The following is an 18,485-nucleotide window of genomic DNA, read 5'->3' as shown; positions in this document are numbered from 1 at the left end:
TCCCTGTGCTAAAGTGATTCTCCTCTTCTTATTGATGGATTCTGATTCCACTAAATCAAACATATATGGAGGTTGTCCATCAGTGAGTCCGTGCTTTGAAGGGGGAAACTTGGTTATTCATCCTGTGGAGAAAAGTCAGAGAAGCCATGTATTTTTGGTCTCAGCAGATAGTAGCAACAATGTACTTTCCTTTGGGAGTCCTCTAATAATGACTTGACTGAGCTCTGGTCTCCCCTTCTCTCTTCCTGTAGGAGGTGATGCTGGTGTGGTGCCAGTCACACATGCCCAAGGCCATGAAGGACCAGGAAGCACAGGAGCACTGATGAGGAGCCCCCTGACCCCTGTGTCTACTGTTATTCCCACAGGTAAGTAGGTACCTCCTCTCTGTCTTTGTGTTGTAGGTTTATCCTTTTTAGGGCCTTGTTTCCCAGTCTTACAGAGGAAACATGAAATTATTTTAGAGATCAATCCTCAAGAACTCTTCTGAACCTCTGATTGCTTTCTTTGTACAGCCTGGAGAAGAGGAGTTTTAGAGGTAGGAGTGAGGTTCCCACTGCTAAGGTCTTTTATATAATCAACCATAGGTATAAAGTTGGAAGGAAACTTTGAAGTATCAGGTATTATGGATAGCCTCTCATTTTACTGATGTGGATACTGAGGCCTGGAGAAGTAAAGTAATTATCTCAGGGTGACCGGATATGCCTGGAAGGGACCCTCAATAGCCATCTAGCTGGACCCCATCATTTTACATATGGGAAAAGTGAGGTGCAGAGAAGTTAAGTGACATGCCTCATGACACAAAAGTAGAAAGCATCAGAGGTGAGATTTGAACCCAGGACTCTATTATGCTGTAATTCAAGGTCAACAGGAAAAGTCAGCCCTGACACCTCACATTGAATGGCTTCCACTTTGGGGAAGGTTCCTTCTATGAACTCTCCAAGGGTAGAGATATGTTTTTAAATTTTTATTTACATCTCCAGTATTTAGGATAGGGCTGAACACATAATAAACACTTAGTCGATGGCAACTAATTGATTGCTTTGATCTAATTTATGAGTAGATTTGTGAGATTCAGTTTATTAAAAAAATTTGTCTTCAAAATGTATCTTATACACCTACCAACTGAACTTGCCTATGGAGAAGTGAAGGGGAATGGAATGAGCAATTATGTAATGCCTACTATGTGCCAGGCACTGTGACTATTTTTATAGAAATAGTATCTCATTTGATTCACATAACAACCCTAAGTGTTGGGTTTTATAGTTAGCCCCATTTTTCAGATGAGAAAAACAGAGGCAAGCAATGACTGCTTGATTTTCCCAGGGTCATACAGCTAATGAGTTCTTAGGTCAAATTTGAACTCAGGTCTTCCTGACTCCAGGCTAAGCACTATCTCCACTATGCCACCTAATTACTTTTATGGTCCGAGCCACAGAGTTTCCGGTGTCAAGAGTCAGGAATGGAGACAGATCCAAAGGCTCTGCTCTTTAGCAGTGAACTTGGGGAAGGTGGATGATGCAGATATGGGCAGAACACTTTATTTCTATCAGCCTTGACTTGCCAAGAGGAAAAGAATGGTTCTAGGACCTTCCCTTTGAGGCATGATTTCATGACCACCTCCCTAATCTTAGCTTAATAATTCACTTGGACCTTTGGTGATTGATTGCACTTGGCCCACCCATTAAATGCTGAATCCAGTCATTTACCTCTAACTTTTGTCCTTTCTGAGACATTGTTCTTCAACCAGGGATGCTTCTTGGTCACGAGTTTATGGATTGATTCCTACACATTAGCTCTGTGATTCCTGTGAACTGGTCCTACTCTAGTATGGCCTCTGAGTGTTTCCACGAGCTTCTGTAGCCAGGAGATCCTAGAATTGGTCAGAGGTCAGAACTGAAAAACTGGACCTCTCTGATGTTATTGTCTCCACATGGCTCCTGGCAGCCCATCAGCCTGGTGGACAAGGTCATGTTTGGAGTTCTAGATATGATGGAGATGAAGATGAGGAGACAAGTGTCTCTAGATCAGCAGTTCTCAACCTCTCAATATGTAGCAATGAGAATACATAATGCATATCAGGTATTTGCATTCTGAATCATAACTGTAGCAAAATTATAGTTTTGAAGTAGCCACCAAAATAATTTTTGGATGACTGCAACATGAGGAATTGTATTACGGAGTCATGGCATTAGAAAGGTTGAGAACCACTGCTTTAGATAATCTTAGGTGAAGATTGGAGGGAGACCATCAAGCCATTTCCTGGATAAGAAACTTCAAGGAAGGGGAAGTGTGTCCCATGTACCATAAAATCCCTAAAGCATCCTTTTATTAAATTGTGACTGATATTCCCCTCTTAATTTATATTGCTCTTGTTTAATAATCCTTGTTCAGACACCTATTTCCACTAGAAAATCACCTATGTTATTAGAGAAGCTGTATGTCATTCAGCATTGCTGATGAGAAATCAAGCCATATCTGATTGGCATGTTGCTTAATAGTCTATGATGCTTTTCATCTTTTAAAAATTAACTTTAAAATAATTTAATTTAAAGATATGATATTTTCCTAATTAAACCTAGTAACCATTTTCAATATATGTTTTCTGAAATTATTAGGTCCAAATTTTCTCCCCCCTTCCCTTCTGTCCCCCTCTTGGAGAGATGGTAAGTAATTTGAAATGGATTATACATGTATTATCATGTAAAACATAATTCCATATTCGTCATTTTTATAAGAGAACACTCATATAAAACCAGAGCCACATAAACTGTACATAAAATAATGTGAAAGGGAATATGCTTTGATCTGCAACTGACTCCCACATTTCTTTCTCTAGAGGTGTAAAACATTCTTGGTCAAAAGTCCTTCAGAGCTGTCCCAGATTGCTCTCTTTCTGAGAGTAGCTACAACTTTCACAGTTGATCAAATGCAGATCAAAGCATCTCCCCTTTAAATTCCATTCAAAATTATTCATGTTATATCTTATAATAGTTTCTGTTTCTTGTTTCTTCTTGTTGTAAGGTGCTGTCCAGCAGCCCTTACAAGAAAGGAAAGATAGAAGATTGACCCTTGGGGGAAGGGCTGAAGCCCAGGGGATGGATAAGAATGGAGGCAGACACCAATACAATATTACCAATGAGCAAGCTGCACAGATCAAGCTCCAGCTACCTAACTTCAAAGGACATGAGGCAGTTAGATAACCTTAAATCAACAACACGGGAATTAGGAATGAGTATTGAGATCAGCTGAGAGAAAAGCCACTGATCCCTTAGAGCCCATGCTCTAAGTAGGGACCACTCTGGCTAGAGGATAGGAGATTAAGAAGGAAAGGTGTTTCACAGAGATAGAGGAAATTCCATGAGAAAGCTGTTCTTAGCCAGAGGCTAAGCTCCAGGAAGGAGAGGGACAGGTGAAGAAGATAATAAGGGCTGTTTCTCTGTCAGATGCTTGTATTTATTACCATTGTGATGCAAAGGGACTTAATACATATTAATGAAGACACAGTGGATTGCCATTGGTTCAGTTGTAAATTACCACAAGGCAGAGGCATGGATTGTCTCAGTCAGGTGAGCACAAAGAATCCTGAGTTTGTGCCTAAACCTTAGGAATGCTGGGATCAAAGGTCAATGCCTTTCTTGCCATGGGCAGGTCTGAGCATGCTCTTTCCTAAGACAATCCTTACAGATTAATTATTTCCCTTGTGTATACACAGGTGTGGATTGTTACACTTGTCATGGTTATTGTTTGCCTAGTAATTATTGATCTGAAGAGAGCTGTTAAAGAGAGATGAGTGAGGAAAGGTAGTAGTCAAGGTGGAATGGCTCTTGTTGTACTCTCTCACTCTCTTCTCCTGGTCTATGATAGCTGAGGAATATCTCTTGGAAATGGTGACCCTGGGTGATGTGCTGGTTGTAAATCTTGAAATCTCTCAGACTTGTGAATGTTAAAAATTTCCCCATCAGGGAATTCTTAATTGGAACAAATTCCCTACTGAGAAACATTCTCCATTTTGACGTGAGAACTCGCCAGGATCAGAAATGGGAGGACTTCTACTCCAACCGTACTTAAGGCTGCTTTAGGGGAGAAAACTCCTTGCTATGGGAGGACCCCTATTCTACCCATACTTAAGACTGCTTTAGGAGAGAAAACTCCTTGCTAAACAATGAAAGTACTTGGACCCATGCTTATAATAATGCAAGGAGTTCTTTGAGCCAGGCCTGTTTTTAGAATTGATACAATGGGATGCTAGGTACCTAAAAGGGTTGGGCAAGTTTTCTCTTGATGAGATTAGTTGACTCAGCTGTGTTTTCTCTGGTTCAGACTTACTGAGGAGATTAGTCGACACAGCAGCATTTTTTTCTGATTCAGACTTACTGAGGAGATTGGTCAACTTAGCAGGAATTTAGATGGGCAGTCCTTTGGAAAGCATCTACAGTGATTGGTAGATGTAGGGACTTAGGGGAGGTGACATGGGAGAAAAACCCCTATATAAGAAAAAGCAGAATCTCTTGAGGATATATCATTTTGGAGAAATCCTTTTGGAGGATCTCTGATGAGGATCGCTTGGGAAGAATCTCTTGAGAGAGGCTCTGGAGAAGGGAAGCTCTTGGAGGACCATCTCTAAGGAGATCTGGCTGGAGCTCCTCTGAGGGGACTCTGTCCCTCTGGAGGCTCTGGAGAGAGGCCCTTTGGAATTCTTTCTGGTGAAGTCAGCTGAGATGGAGCTGGCCTGGTGTCACTAGAATCCTTGCTTAGACAGACCTTGTGGTGAGTGTTAAAGGACTGACTGACTGATCTTTCTCTCTCAAGACTCAGGTCTAGGCCATGTTGGCTTAAGGCCCTTCATACTTATTTCCTTTTTCTCTCTTTCTTTGATTACTCATTGTATTATTAATTAAAATCTCTGTAAACCCAGTTGACTCGGGTATTTGAATAATTGGGAATATATTCCCTGGTGACCACCTTATAGTTGATTTAAAACAGGACACTGTAGGAAAACATATTTTGAGCAGTCATAATGTTTTTCCTTGTCTCTCCACATTTTAAATGCCACAGTTTAAGGCTACAACTTATTTTAAATCTCACATGGTATAAGTAAGTTAGGGGAAGGTTTCCCATATTGAGTGATAAGAGGGTTACCCCAGAATTAATAAACACAGTCTTTTAGAATTGTAAGCCTCTCCTCAATTCATGACTCAGTGGGTAGTCCTGATCAGAATTTTTTTTTTTGCAATGGCTGTTCACTAACCTCTGTGAATTAGCTTCCTCAAAGATCCTTGAATAAATCCCTTTCTTCCAATTTGACTGTGGCTTAAATTGGTTTAATAAATACAAGATATCTGGAAGTGGGCAGTTCAGGTGGAGATTAGTGGTGTCCCTATATCTAAAGCCTAAGTGTTCCTTCTTTCTGGATACCTTGGGCAAACCAGAAATTCACCTCCCCTTCCCAGTGTCTCCTTAAGATAAACTTCATCTTGGGATGAAGGCAAGATAAGGCAGGTGCTATTAGACTGTGGGGTACTGTTGAGTCTGAGGCCTCTACAGGTCCAATGGGATCTGAATCTCTCTTCCGCTGTCAGGCAGGTATAAATTTCTTCTTGAGAAGTCCCAAAGATGATACTCCTGGATATCTTTTAGCTGGCTGTTGGCTGATCACCAGCAAGGCAAGAAAACCTCTTCTCACCTCAAGATCAAGTCTCAAAACCCACCTTTTTTCACTGGCATTCTTCCCCATCCCTGTTCTACAGCCATGTTACTCTGCTTCCAACAGTCTTTACCCATCAATCATGTCCTCTTCAACATTCCATTTCTCATCCTCTTTGCACATTACTCTTACAGTCTTAAATTCTTCCCTTCTTCATAGATCTGGAAGATAAACTATTCTATGTTCCCCAAATTTAGTTATGGTATCACTCATTATATATAAATCACATACTCATTTTGATCTTATCTTGCTATAGGGTATAAGATATTGGTCAATACCTAGTTCCTGCCATAAACTTTAATTTATAAAAATCATTTTTAGTTATAAGTAGAAAATTTTTTTCAATTTTTCATATTAATTTTATTTTAAAAATATTTCTCTGTTTACGTATTTCATTTTCTTTCCTTCCCCTCTTCCTTCCCCCATCCCAAATCTAATAAGCACTTCCACTGGGTTATATAGATGTTATCACTGATACCACTTCCATATTATTCATTTTTGGAATAGAATACTCTTTTAAAATACAAACCTCCAATTGTATATCTATATAAACAAATGATTGTCATTTGTTTTTCTTCTGGGTTTCTACTCCCACAGTTCTTTCTCTCGATGTAGAGGGGAATTGGGATTGTCTTGTAATAGCAAAGTCCATTATATTGGATTGTTTCACAATGTTTCATTTTCTGTGTATAATGTTCTTTTGGTTCTGTTCACTTCACTCTGCATCAGTTCCTGGAGTTCTTCTACAGTTCCTGGAGTTCTTCTTTGATATAGAATTCCTTTGGTTTATCATTCCTTACAGTCCAGTGTAGTATTCTATCACCATCATAAACCACAATTTGTTCAGCGATTCCCCAATTGAAGGTCACGTTACCCCCCCCCCCATTTTACAATTATTTGCCACCACAAAGAGCACAACTATGAATACTTTTGCACAAATATTTTTCATTATTATCTCTTTAGGGTACGATTCTAGTAGTGGTATTGCTGGATCACAGGGTATGCATTTTTTTGAAGCTCTTTGGGCATAGTTCCAAATTGTCTTCTAGAATGATTTGATCAATTCACAACTCTACCAGTAGTGCATTAATTTCCCAATTTTGCCACATCCCCTCCAACATTTATTATTTTCCTTTACTGTTATATTTGCCAATCTGTTAGGTATGATGTGGTACCTCATTTTTGATTTGCATTTCTCTAATTATGTGGGATTTTAAACACTATTCCATGTATTTATTGATAGTTTTGACTTTTTTTTTTATCTTAAATCTATCTGTGTCACTTGACCATTTGTCAATTGGGGAATGACTTGTTTTTTTTTCTTTTTTTACAATTGACTTAGCTCCTCATAACGTTAAGAAATTAGGCCTTTGTCAGAGAATTTTGTTGTAAAATTTCCCCCAAATTTATAGCTTCCCTTCCAATTTTGGTTGGATTGATTTTATTTGTACAAAATCTTTTAAATTTAAAGTAATCAAGATTATTCATTCTATATTTTGCCATGTTCTCTATCTTTTGTTTGGTCTTAAATTCAATTTCCCACAGATCTAACAGATATACTATTCTGTGTTCACCTAATTTACTTATAATTTCCTTCTTTATGGAAATTATCCTGGTATAGGTATGAGATATTCATCTCACACTAATCTTCCAGTTTTTGGCGACCACAAAGAGAGCAGCTATGAATATTTTTGTACAAGTGTTTTTGTCCATTATCTCTTTGGGGTACAGACCCAGCAGTGCTATGGCTGGGTCAAAGAGTAGATATTCTTTTGTCGCCCTTTGGGCATAGTTCCAAATTGCCCTCCAGAATGGTTGGATCAGTTCACAACTCCACCAGCAATGAATTAATGTCCCTATTTTGCCACACCCCCTCCAGCATTCATTACTTTCCTTTGCTGTTATGTTAGCCAATCTGCTAGGTGTGAGGTGATACCTCAGAGTTGTTTTGATTTGCATCTCTCTGATTATAAGAGATGTAGAACACTTCTTCATGTGCTTGTTAATAGTTTTGATTTCTTTATCTGAGAACTGCCTATCCATTTCCCTTGCCCATTTATCAATTGGAGAATGGCTTGATTTTTTGTACAATTGATTTAGCTCATTATAAATATGAGTAATTAAACCTTTGTCAGAGGTTTCTATGAAGATTTTTCCCCAATTTGTTGTTTCCCTTCTGATTTTAGTTACATTGGTTTTGTTTGTACAAAAGCTTTTTAGTTTGATGTAGTCAAAATTATTTATTTTACATTTTGTGATTCTTTCTATGTCTTGCTTGGTTTTAAAGCCTTTCCCCTCCCAAAGGTCTGACATGTATACTATTCTGTGTTTACCCAATTTACTTATGGTTTCCTTCTTTATGTTTAAGTCACTCACCCATTCTGAATTTATCTTGGTGTAGGATGTGAGGTGTTGATCTATTCCTAGTCTCTCCCACACTGTCTTCGAATTTTCCCAGCAGTTTTTATCGAATAGTGGATTTTTGTCCCAAAAGCTGGGATCTTTGGGTTTATCGTATACTGTCTTGCTGAGGTCACTTTCCCCCAGTCTATTCCACTAATCTTTCTGTTTCTTAGCCAGTACCAAATTGTTTTGATGACTGCTGCTTTGTAATATAGTTTTAGGTCAGGGACTGCAAGGCCCACATCATATGTGTTTTTTTTTTTCATTATTTCCTTGGATATCCTTGATCTTTGGTTCTTCCAAATGAACTTTGTTATGTTTTTTTCTAAATCAGTGAAGAAGTATTTTGGTAGTTCAATGGGTATGGCACTAAATAGATAAATAAGTTTGGGTAGGATGGTCATTTTTATTATATTGGCTTGTCCTATTCATGAGCAGTTAATGTTTTTCCATTTGCTCAAGTCTAGTTTTAGTTGTGTGGTGAGTGTTTTGTAGTTGTGTTCATATAGTTCCTGTGTTTGTCTTGGGAGGTAGATTTCTAGGTATTTTATTTTGTCTAAGGTGATTTTGAATGGGATTTCTCTTTCTAGTTCTTGCTGCTGAGCTGTGTTGGAGATATATAGAAAAGCTGATGATTTGTGTGGGTTTATTTTGTATCCTGCAACTTTGCTAAAGTTGTTGATTATTTCAATTAGCTTTTTGGTTGAATCTCTAGGATTCTTTAAGTAGACCATCATGTCATCCGCAAAGAGTGATAACTTGGTCGCCTCCTTGCCTATTTTGATGCCTTCAATTCCTTTATCTTCTCTAATTGCTACTGCTAGTGTTTCTAGTACAATGTCAAATAGTAGAGGTGATAATGGGCATCCTTGTTTCACTCCTGATCTTATTGGGAATGCATCTAGTTTATCCCCATTGCAGATGATATTAGCTGTTGGTTTTAGATATATACTGTTTGTTATTTTTAGGAATGACCCTTCTATTCCTATGCTTTCTAGTGTTTTTAATAGGAATGGGTGTTGTATTTTATCAAAGGCTTTTTCTGCATCTATTGAGATAATCATGTGGTTCTTGCTAGTTTGCTTGTTGATGTGGTCAATTATGTGGATGGTTTTCCTAATGTTGAACCAGCCCTGCATCCCTGGTATGAATCCTACTTGATCATGGTGAATGATCCTTCTGATCACTTGCTGGACTCTTTTTGCTAGTATCCTATTTAAGATTTTTGCATCTATATTCATTAGGGTGATTGGCCTATAGTTTTCTCTCTCTGTTTTTGACCTGCCTGGTTTTGGATTCAGTACCATGTTTGTGTCGTAAAAGGAGTTTGGTAGAACTCCCTCTGTGCTTATTATGTCAAATAGTTTGTATAGTATTGGGATTAACTGTTCTCTGAATGTTTGATAGAATTCACAGGTGAATCCATCAGGCCCTGGGGATTTTTTCTTAGGAAGTTCTTTGATGGCTTGTTGGATTTCAATTTCTGATATGGGATTATTTAGGAATTCTATTTCCTCTTCTGTTAGTCTAGGCAGTTTGTATTTTTGTATATATTCATCCATTTCTCCTAAATTGGTGTATTTATTGCCATATAATTGGGCAAAGTAATTTCTAATGATTGCCTTCATTTCATCTTCATCGGCGGTGCTGTCCCCCTTTTCATCTTTAATGCTGTGAATTTGCTATTCTTCCTTTTTTTAATTAGATTGACCAGTACTTTGTCTATTTTGTTTGTTTTTTTAAAGTACCAGCTTCTTGTCTTATTTATTAAATCAATAGTTCTATCACTTTCGATTTTATTAATTTCTCCCTTAATTTTTAGGATTTCTAGTTTGGTTTTCTGCTGGGGGGTTTTAATTTGATTGCTTTCGAGTTTTTTTCATTTGCATTTCCAATTGATTGATCTCTGCTCTCCCTTGTTTGTTAATATAAGCATTCAGGGATATGAATTTACCTCTGATTACCGCTTTGGCTGCATCCCAAAAGGTTTGAAAGGATGTTTCGCCATTGTCATTTTCCTCGATGAAATTATTGTTTCTATGATTTCTTCTTTAACTAAACGGTTTTGGAGTATCATATTGTTTAATTTCCAATTGGTTTTAGATTTGGTTTTCCATGTACCATTACTAATCATTATTTTTATTGCCTTGTGATCTGAGAAGGCTGCATTCATTATTTCTGCTTTTCTGCATTTGTGTGCTTTGTTTCTGTGACCTAATGTATGGTCAATTTTTGTGAATGTGCCATGTGGTGCTGAGAAGAAGGTGTATTCCTTTTTATCCCTATTTATTTTTCTCCATATCTCAACTAATTCTAATTTTTCTAAGATTTCATTCACTTCTTTTACCTCTTTCTTATTTATTTTTTGATTTGATTTATCTAAATTTGATAATGGTTGGTTTAAGTCTCCCACTAGTATGGTTTTATTGTCTATTTCTTCCTTCAATTCTCCTAGTTTCTCCATTAGAAATTTGGGTGCTATATTATTTGGTGCATACATGTTGATTAATGATATTTCCTCATTGTCTAGAGTCCCTTTTAACAAAATATAATTACCTTCCCTATCCCTTTTGATCAGGTCTATTTTTGCATTGGCTTTATCAGATATCATGATTACCACTCCTGCCTTCTTTCTATCAGTTGAGGCCCAGAAGGTCTTACTCCTTCCTTTAATTCTGACCTTGTGGGTGTCAACCCGCCTCATGTGTGTTTCTTGAAGACAACATATGGTAGGGTTTTGGATTCTAATCCATTCTGCTATTCGTCAACGTTTTATGGGTGAGTTCATCCCATTCACATTCAAAATTATGATTGTCATTTGTGGACTCCCTGGCATTTTGATAGCTTTCCCTAATTCTAACCTTTTCTTCTTTGGCTCTACCTTTTAGTCCAGTGATTTACTTTGAATCAGTCCCCCTTGTCCCCTCCCTTGATGTTTCCCATTTTAGTCCCTCCCTTTTCCCCCCTCCCCCTTTCTTTCCCTCCCTTTTTGTTCTCCCTCCCTCCCTCCCCCCTTTGGTTTTCCCTTCTCCCTACCCTTGTTGGGTAAGATAGAATTCAAGATCCCAATGGATCTGGATGTTTTTCCCTCTCAGAGTTGATTTCCCTGAGATTGAGGTTTAAGTACCCCCCCCCTCTTCCTCTCCTTCTTATAGGAGTTTTCTTCCTCTCCCCTTCCCATGTGAATCTTTGTGTGAGAATGATTATTCTATTTGGTCTTTCTTTACCCCCTATTTATATATTACATTTTCCCCACATGTTGGTATACATAGATTGATATAAATGTAGTCCTTATAGAAGAGTGTTTGAGTAAAAGAAGAAGATAACATTTTCCCCCTTTCCTTAATATTTACCTTTTCAGGTATTCCTTGCTCTTTGATTTTTGATATCTAACTTTCCACAGAGCTCTGGTCTTTTCTTTGCAAAAAGTTGGATATCTTCTATTTTGTTGAATGCCCATACTTTCCCTTGGAAGTATATAGTCAGTTTTGCTGGGTAGCTGATTCTTGGTTGGAGACCCAGCTCTCTTGCCTTTCTGAAGATCATGTTCCATGCCTTACGATCATTCAGAGTAGAACTTGCAAGGTCTTGTGTGACCCTGATTGGCATTCCTTTATATCTAAATTGTCTTTTTCTGGCTTCCTGTAGGATTTTTTCTTTTGTTTGATAGCTTTGGAATTTGGCAAATACATTCCTGGGAGTTGTCTTTTGGGGGTTTAGTGTAGAAGGTGTTCTGTGAGCTCTGTCAGTGGCTGTATTGCCCCCTTGTTCTAGAATCTCTGGGCAATTTTCTTTGATTATATCTTGTATCACCATATCGAGTTTGGTGTTTATTTCTGGCTTTTCTGGTAGTCCAATTATTCTTAAATTATCTCTTCTCCCTCTATTTTCCAGATCTATCACCTTGTCGGTGAGATATTTTATGTTCTCTTCTAATTTCTTGGTGTTTTGGCTTTGCTTTATTAGTTCTTGCTTTAAAGCCTGGTTTTCTTTTACAGTTTGGTCAAACTGGTTTTGTAGATGCGTGAATTTCTTTTGCATTATTTCCCACTTTTCCTCCCAGAAGGTTTCCATCTTTTTGGTCATTTCTGATTCAAATTCTTCATGGGTTTGTGGAGAGTTTCCATTTCCTTTGGAAGATTTTGGAGCATTTTCTTGTAGGTCTTCTTCTATCTGCTCTGTATTTTGTATTTTGGCTCCATAGAATGTGTCCAAAGTCGCCCCTTTCTTCTTATTTTTCTTGGTATTTTGGGGCTTCTGTGCTTCTGTGGAGTTTGCCATCTCTGAATGTGGAGGATTAGCTTTTCTTATCTCTGTCTGGTGTTCAGAGGCTTTAGTCCTGGGCAGATTGTCGGTTCTATGAGGTTTCCCTGGGTTAAATTGAGTATGCCTCACTGGAACTGGAGTGGAAGGGTCGGACCAGGAGGCCACACTCTCCCCCGGCTCTCTGGGTCGGGTTGCTTTCCGGAAGTTGCCTTCAGAATAGCTGGCCGTGAGGCTGTTTTGTCGGCCTTGGGGAGGATTGGCTTCGGCTTCCCAGAGCTCCGAGGGCAGGGACTTTCGCTGAGACTTGGATAGCAGGATCCAGCCCGTGAGGCTGTCTTGCCCACCCTGAGGGTTGCTATTGTTTCAGACAAGCCTGCTCTCTGCAGCGGGAGCTCCGAGGGCAGTGACTTTCACTGAGACTTGGATAGCAGGATCCAGCCCGTGAGGCTGTCTTGCCCGCCCTGAGGGTTGCTGTTGTTTCAGACAAGACTGCTCTCTGCGGTGGGGAGCTCTGAGGGCAGTGACTTTCACTGGGACTCGGATAGAAGGCCCTGAGGGTTGTTGTTCCGAGGACCCTGCTCCCTGAGCCCAGCAGGGCTGCGGCTTCCGGGAGCCTTGGACTCTGTGCTCCTACCCCTTAGGTCCGAGTGATCTCGGGTTCTGGCTTTTGAGGGGGGCTGTACCTTTTGATCCGGGTCCAGGTCCAGGAGGGTTCCCAGGGTCTATGCTGTTAATCGTTTTGAATTTCGGCGCCTTAGGAGCTTATAGTTTGAGATCGGTTGGGAAGGGTTTTCCGGAGATCTGAACTTTAGCTTTCTCTAAGCCGCCATCTTAACCGGAAGTTGGAGGCTTCTTCATGGTGTGTTCTCCAATAGTTCAGTTTCTGGATTCAGAGAGGTAGCATCTTCCTTTACCTAAACTTTTTCTCAAGACGAATTTAAACTTTGTAAATTAAATAATCATATTTTTTACATTCCCCCTTTAAGAGGGTGATTGAAAAATACATGATCACTTAGGGATGCATGGCTGAGGTATGAGGTATATGAATCAATTGGCAAGAGAAATTAAAAAAAGATATCAGAAAAATCCAAATAAAAGAAAATACTGTATGAAAATATAGACTATCAAAGTATCTTATATGTGTAAAATTCCAAGTAAAAAGAAAAATAAATCTATAACAGATCCTTGAATAAGGGCGCAATTAAAATGATCTAAGCAATGATACATTTACCCAGTCAGTAGCCAGGACTACAGAAAGTTACCACACTATGAAAGACAGAAAAGGGACCGGATTATAGGAGCCAAGGATGAGATACTTGGTAGAATGGGGAACAAGGAAGACCAGCTTTTAGCACATGTTAAACAGCCGCAACCTCAAACCCCAAACACGTTCAAGTCCTCTTTGTCTAGGCTGAAAATTACATCAATCCCACCAGGATTGGTTGGTCTCTTTGACCTTGTGCTTGATTGGCACATGAAGGGAAGCAATAAATTGGGAAACAATCTCCATTACAAAAACCTCTGACAAAGGTTGAATTACCCAAATTTATAAAGAGCTAAACCAATTGTACAAAAAATCAAGCCATTTTCCAATCGATAAACAGGCAAGGGACATGAATAGGCAATTTTCAGTTAAAGAAATCAAAACTATTAATAAACAAATGAAAAAGTGTTCTAAATCTCTTATAATCAGAGAAATGCAAATCAAAACAACTCTGAGGTATCACCTCACATCTATTAGATTGGCTAAGATGACAGTGAAGGAAAGTAATGAATGCTGGAGGGGTTGTGGCAAAGTCAGGACATTAATTCATTGCTGATGGAGTTGTGAATTGATCCAACCATTCTGGAGGGCAATCTGGAACTATGCCCAAAGGGTGCTAAAAGACTTTCTGCCCTTTGATCCAGTCAAAGCACTGCTGGGTTTGTAAACCAAAGAGATGATAAGGGAAAAGACATGTACAAAAATATTTATAGCTGCTCTCTTTGTGGTAGAAAAAATTGGGAAATGAGGGGACTCCCTTCAATTGGGGAATGGCTGAGGAAATTGTGGTATATGTTGGTGATGGAATACTATTGTGCAAAAAGGAATAATAAAGTGGAGGAATTCCATGGAGACTGGAACAACCTCCAGGAAGTGATGCAGAGTGAGAGGAGCAGAACCAGTAGAACATATATCTTTTTCTGATACGGGATTATTTAAGAATTCTATTTCTTCTTCTGTTAGTCTAGGCAATTTATATTTTTGTAAATATTCATCCATACCACCTAGGTTGGTTTATTTATTGCCATATAGTTGGGCAAAGTAGTTTTTAATGATTGCCTTAATTTCCTCTTCATTGAAGGTGAGGTCCCCGTTTTCATCTTTGATGCTGTTAATTTGCCTTTCTTCTATCCTTTTTTAAATTAGATTGACCAGCACTTTGTCAAATTTGTCTATTTTTTTCATAGTACCAGCTTCTAGTCTTGTTTATTAGTTTGATAGTTCTATCACTTTTGATTTTATTAATTTCTCCCGGTGCCGCTCTCGGCCTGCGAGAGGCTGCAAGGGGAGAAAGAGAGGATAGAGATAGGGTAGAAGTTTTTATCCCGCGAAGGGCGTGAACGAGCCGACTTTAGAGATGTGAATAACCGAGTCAGTAGACAAATATTATTTATATGAGCCACAGCTAAGCTCCGACCACTGAGTGTAATTATTCAGGCTGAAACCACCCAATGATCTCAATTTAACACCGCACTGGTCAGAGGATAAAGCTAGCTCAGATGGAAAGGAGATCAGAAACTACAAGAGGTAGATAATGCTAGGTAGCATTAGGAGAAAGAGAGGAAGTAAGGCAGGCCTGGCCTAAAGACCAGGCCTTAGTGAGAAAGATAGAGAAGAGAGAGAGAGACAGGGGAGAAGATGCTACTTGCCAAACCTGGGGATGCTGATCAAGTGGGGGGAGCTTACTGGAGCTTGTTTATTTATAGTCTTGCCAGCTCAATACATATTGAACAGTTATATGATACCTCAATACATATGGATGAGTTACCTGGGGTATCCCTATTGGATAATACAACCTATGACAAGGTGAAGGTGGGGTTATACTCCTCAGGTGAGTGGGGCAAAGGAAAGCAAGGTTTCGCGCCTAAACTTCAGCCATGCTGGCAATAAAATTCATTGCCATGCACAGAATGGCCATGTGCTCACTCACATTCCTTGTTTCCCCATAATGTCTATGGGCTGGGCTGCTACATCTCCCCCTTTTTGTTTGACACACAAATGAATAGAGTAATATCAAAATGTAACTCAACACACGCTAAATATAAACACACTGGTGCACAATCATAACAATTCAAAGTGAGAAAATCAAACCAGATTATAAAACTCAAATATAAAAATCAAGTGTGAACCTTCTTTCTATCTATGTGCTTAACAAAATAATTATATAAGATATAAAAATGTCAAAAAGAAAAATAATTTCCATAACACTGATCCTGGTTTCATGAGGTAGAAGTTCTCTGTCTGACAAGATAGGTGCTTCAGTTAACCACGTCACTCTTCACCAGTCAGGACCATGAGAAGCTGTCAGATCTCATCATGATTAGCAAAACTGACCTCCTCTGGACCCGAAGGATAAATGCTTTCCTTCTCTCGAACTGATTCTGGATCTTTGGGATCTATTCGCTCTCACTGCCAGATGCCTGCCACCTAAGAAACTGGTTGGAAGGACGATGCCAGGACCTCCAGTGACCGAGGGCGTCAGTGCACTATGTCTCTGCATTCCCCAACCTCAAGCATCCATTTCACATGGAAAATGCACCACCGTGGCTTAGGCTGTCTGGTCCATAATGAAAGATTCATCATGATTCCCGTTGCATGCAATCAGACATCACTCTCCAGAATGGTCAACTGAAAATTAACAATTTCTGTCATGTTCTCATGTTTACTGACCGTAAGGTGACTGTAATTCTAGAAATCTTTGCACCTTCATAATTTGGATCAGAGCATTAACAGTACCTTCTTTATACTCAAAGTTCTGTCCTTAATAGTGTAAAAGAAAAAATCAAGGTTGATCAATCAAGAGTGACCTTAAAAAGTGTCCTCTAAAATATAAATACTGATCTTAGAGCAAAATACTGATCTCTGTAAGATTTCTTAGAAATACTGATCTCTATAAGATTCCTCTCCCTTTTCTTTTTGATTGTGTGATGGGAGAGATCCCTTTAAAGAAAAACATCCTCTCTGAACAATTCAGGAGGGACAGACATGTGACATAGCAAACATGCCTTCACATTCTCAGTATATAGCAAAGATTGGAATGTAAAATATCATGATACTCTGGTCTTTCATAAAACGGTTGTGTTCAAATCAACATTTTCAGGCACCAATTGCCTAGTGTGATAAGACCATGCCAATTCTGGCAGTATGCCTCGAATGTAGGCTCTGTTTTTACAGCTTCTGCTGCAAAGTATAATCAAACCAATAGCCAATAATATGAATAAAATGATAGTACCAATGCTGGTTAAGTTAGCTCTACCAAACCAATTTTGGGGATCTAGGGAAGATAAAGTTGCTTCCCAATTTGCAGCTATATTTGCAGCTTCATTCTCATATACAATTTGGTCTAATCTGTTGATCTGCTGTTGCAACTTAATAATGTCCAAGGTGCTGTTATGACTTCCCCAAGCACCCTTGATGTGCTGAACGACCAGTTGCCATTCATATGACACATTATCATATGGCAACGGAGTAATACAATAACCCGTTTGATTGTAATGACAGGGATAAGTAATTCTTGTGTGTAAAGCTTCAACCTCTTTACCTAACCAAAACACAGCATCTTTTAAACTGTCCAGCTCATCTCTGTAAGCTAAGTCAATACTCTGCTGAGTGTGCCATCATTTGGAAGAGTTAGACACCACTTCCTGTATGAACTCATGGTTCTGGATAGAGGAAGTTAATGCCAATGTTGCCGTGGTTAGTGATGTGATCATGGCAATTACTGAGACTACGGCTCCTATAATCTCCAAGACCATTCTCTTGGACCTGTGTATAACCATGTTAAATGCCTTTTGAACAATGTGCACAGTAGGCGTAGATGCCCACGTCTCTGTCAAGTTGACAGGTACCCACATTAAAGGTGGATGATACATGATAGCAACATATGAATCTTGGTTTTTAGGACTAAGGCATTGATGTAGTCGACATTTTGTGCAGTTGATCTCATATAGACCGTGGTCATTTTTAAAAATTCGAAGGCTGTTACCCACTAGCATTACATAAGGAGCAAAAACACATGCAGTGACATTGATGTGACTTTCATACTCAAGATCAAGTCCTGAGTTTTTCACCTTGACCTTAAACTTGTATATTGGCTGCGTGGCAGCCACTATCTTCCACTGTGTGTTCTGTATTGGACCTGCCTCAATAGCAAGTCTAGAACCAGCCATATCCACTTCTAGTAAGTCCTCAATTTTCTGAAAATTCTGACATGGCATGTGCCATTTCTCATAGTCAGTGTATTTGTCTAATCGTGTCAGTTGTTCAGAGCGACCACAGCGTAACCTGGGTGCCCAATTGTAAATGTTAAAGTCTGTGGTTGCCGGCATCTTAACCTTTCTGGGAACTCGGACAGAACACTCTGTCCATGGCAACTCTTTTTGTACCGTACCTATCTGATTTGGACACAGGTACTTGTTAGCAGGGTGTTTAGATTGGAACGTCTTATGTGCTAACTCATCTCCCATTCCTATCACACCCATGCCAACCCCTACATAACTGTTGTCAGTGGCATTTTTGACAATCCACGCTTGATGCCTGCGTGGTACACAGAAAGAATTACCAATAAACGAATTTCTAAAAGATATACAAAATGGAGGATACACAGTAGATCCTGAATAATTGTACAGAGCCCCTTCAGACTCTAGAGGAACACGTTTGGCTAGAATAGGGTGTGGTAGCCAGTCTGTATTGTTAACATATACCAGAGGGGGCTTGTCCATCCAAGTTAACATTCTCAAAATAGGAGGTTTGGGCACGATGGACCAGTAAACTTCAGCATGACAGATGTTCAGCAAAGTCAAAATAGTGAATGTCATCAGAGTAAATGTAATGTCAGTGTTCAGAGTG

At 39.2% G+C, this 18,485-nt stretch overlaps 1 protein-coding gene across 1 annotated transcript in view; it reads left to right on the top strand.

Annotated features, from left to right (window-relative positions):
- The first annotated feature begins 228 nt into the window (after positions 1 to 228).
- LOC103104521 (mucin-16-like) overlaps positions 229 to 18,485 on the top strand; it is a 125,382-nt gene continuing 107,125 nt past the window's right edge. Inside the window, exon 1 of the mRNA XM_056820593.1 lies at positions 229 to 365. Within this exon, the coding sequence (XP_056676571.1) occupies positions 323 to 365 (43 nt within the window). The 5' untranslated portion in view covers positions 229 to 322. The remainder of the gene's footprint in view (positions 366 to 18,485) is intronic.

The sequence above is a fragment of the Monodelphis domestica genome, chromosome 3 (assembly GCF_027887165.1).
Source record: "Monodelphis domestica isolate mMonDom1 chromosome 3, mMonDom1.pri, whole genome shotgun sequence".
In the NCBI taxonomy this organism is placed as follows: Eukaryota; Metazoa; Chordata; class Mammalia; order Didelphimorphia; family Didelphidae; genus Monodelphis; species Monodelphis domestica.
This window is presented reverse-complemented; position numbering and strand designations above follow the sequence as displayed.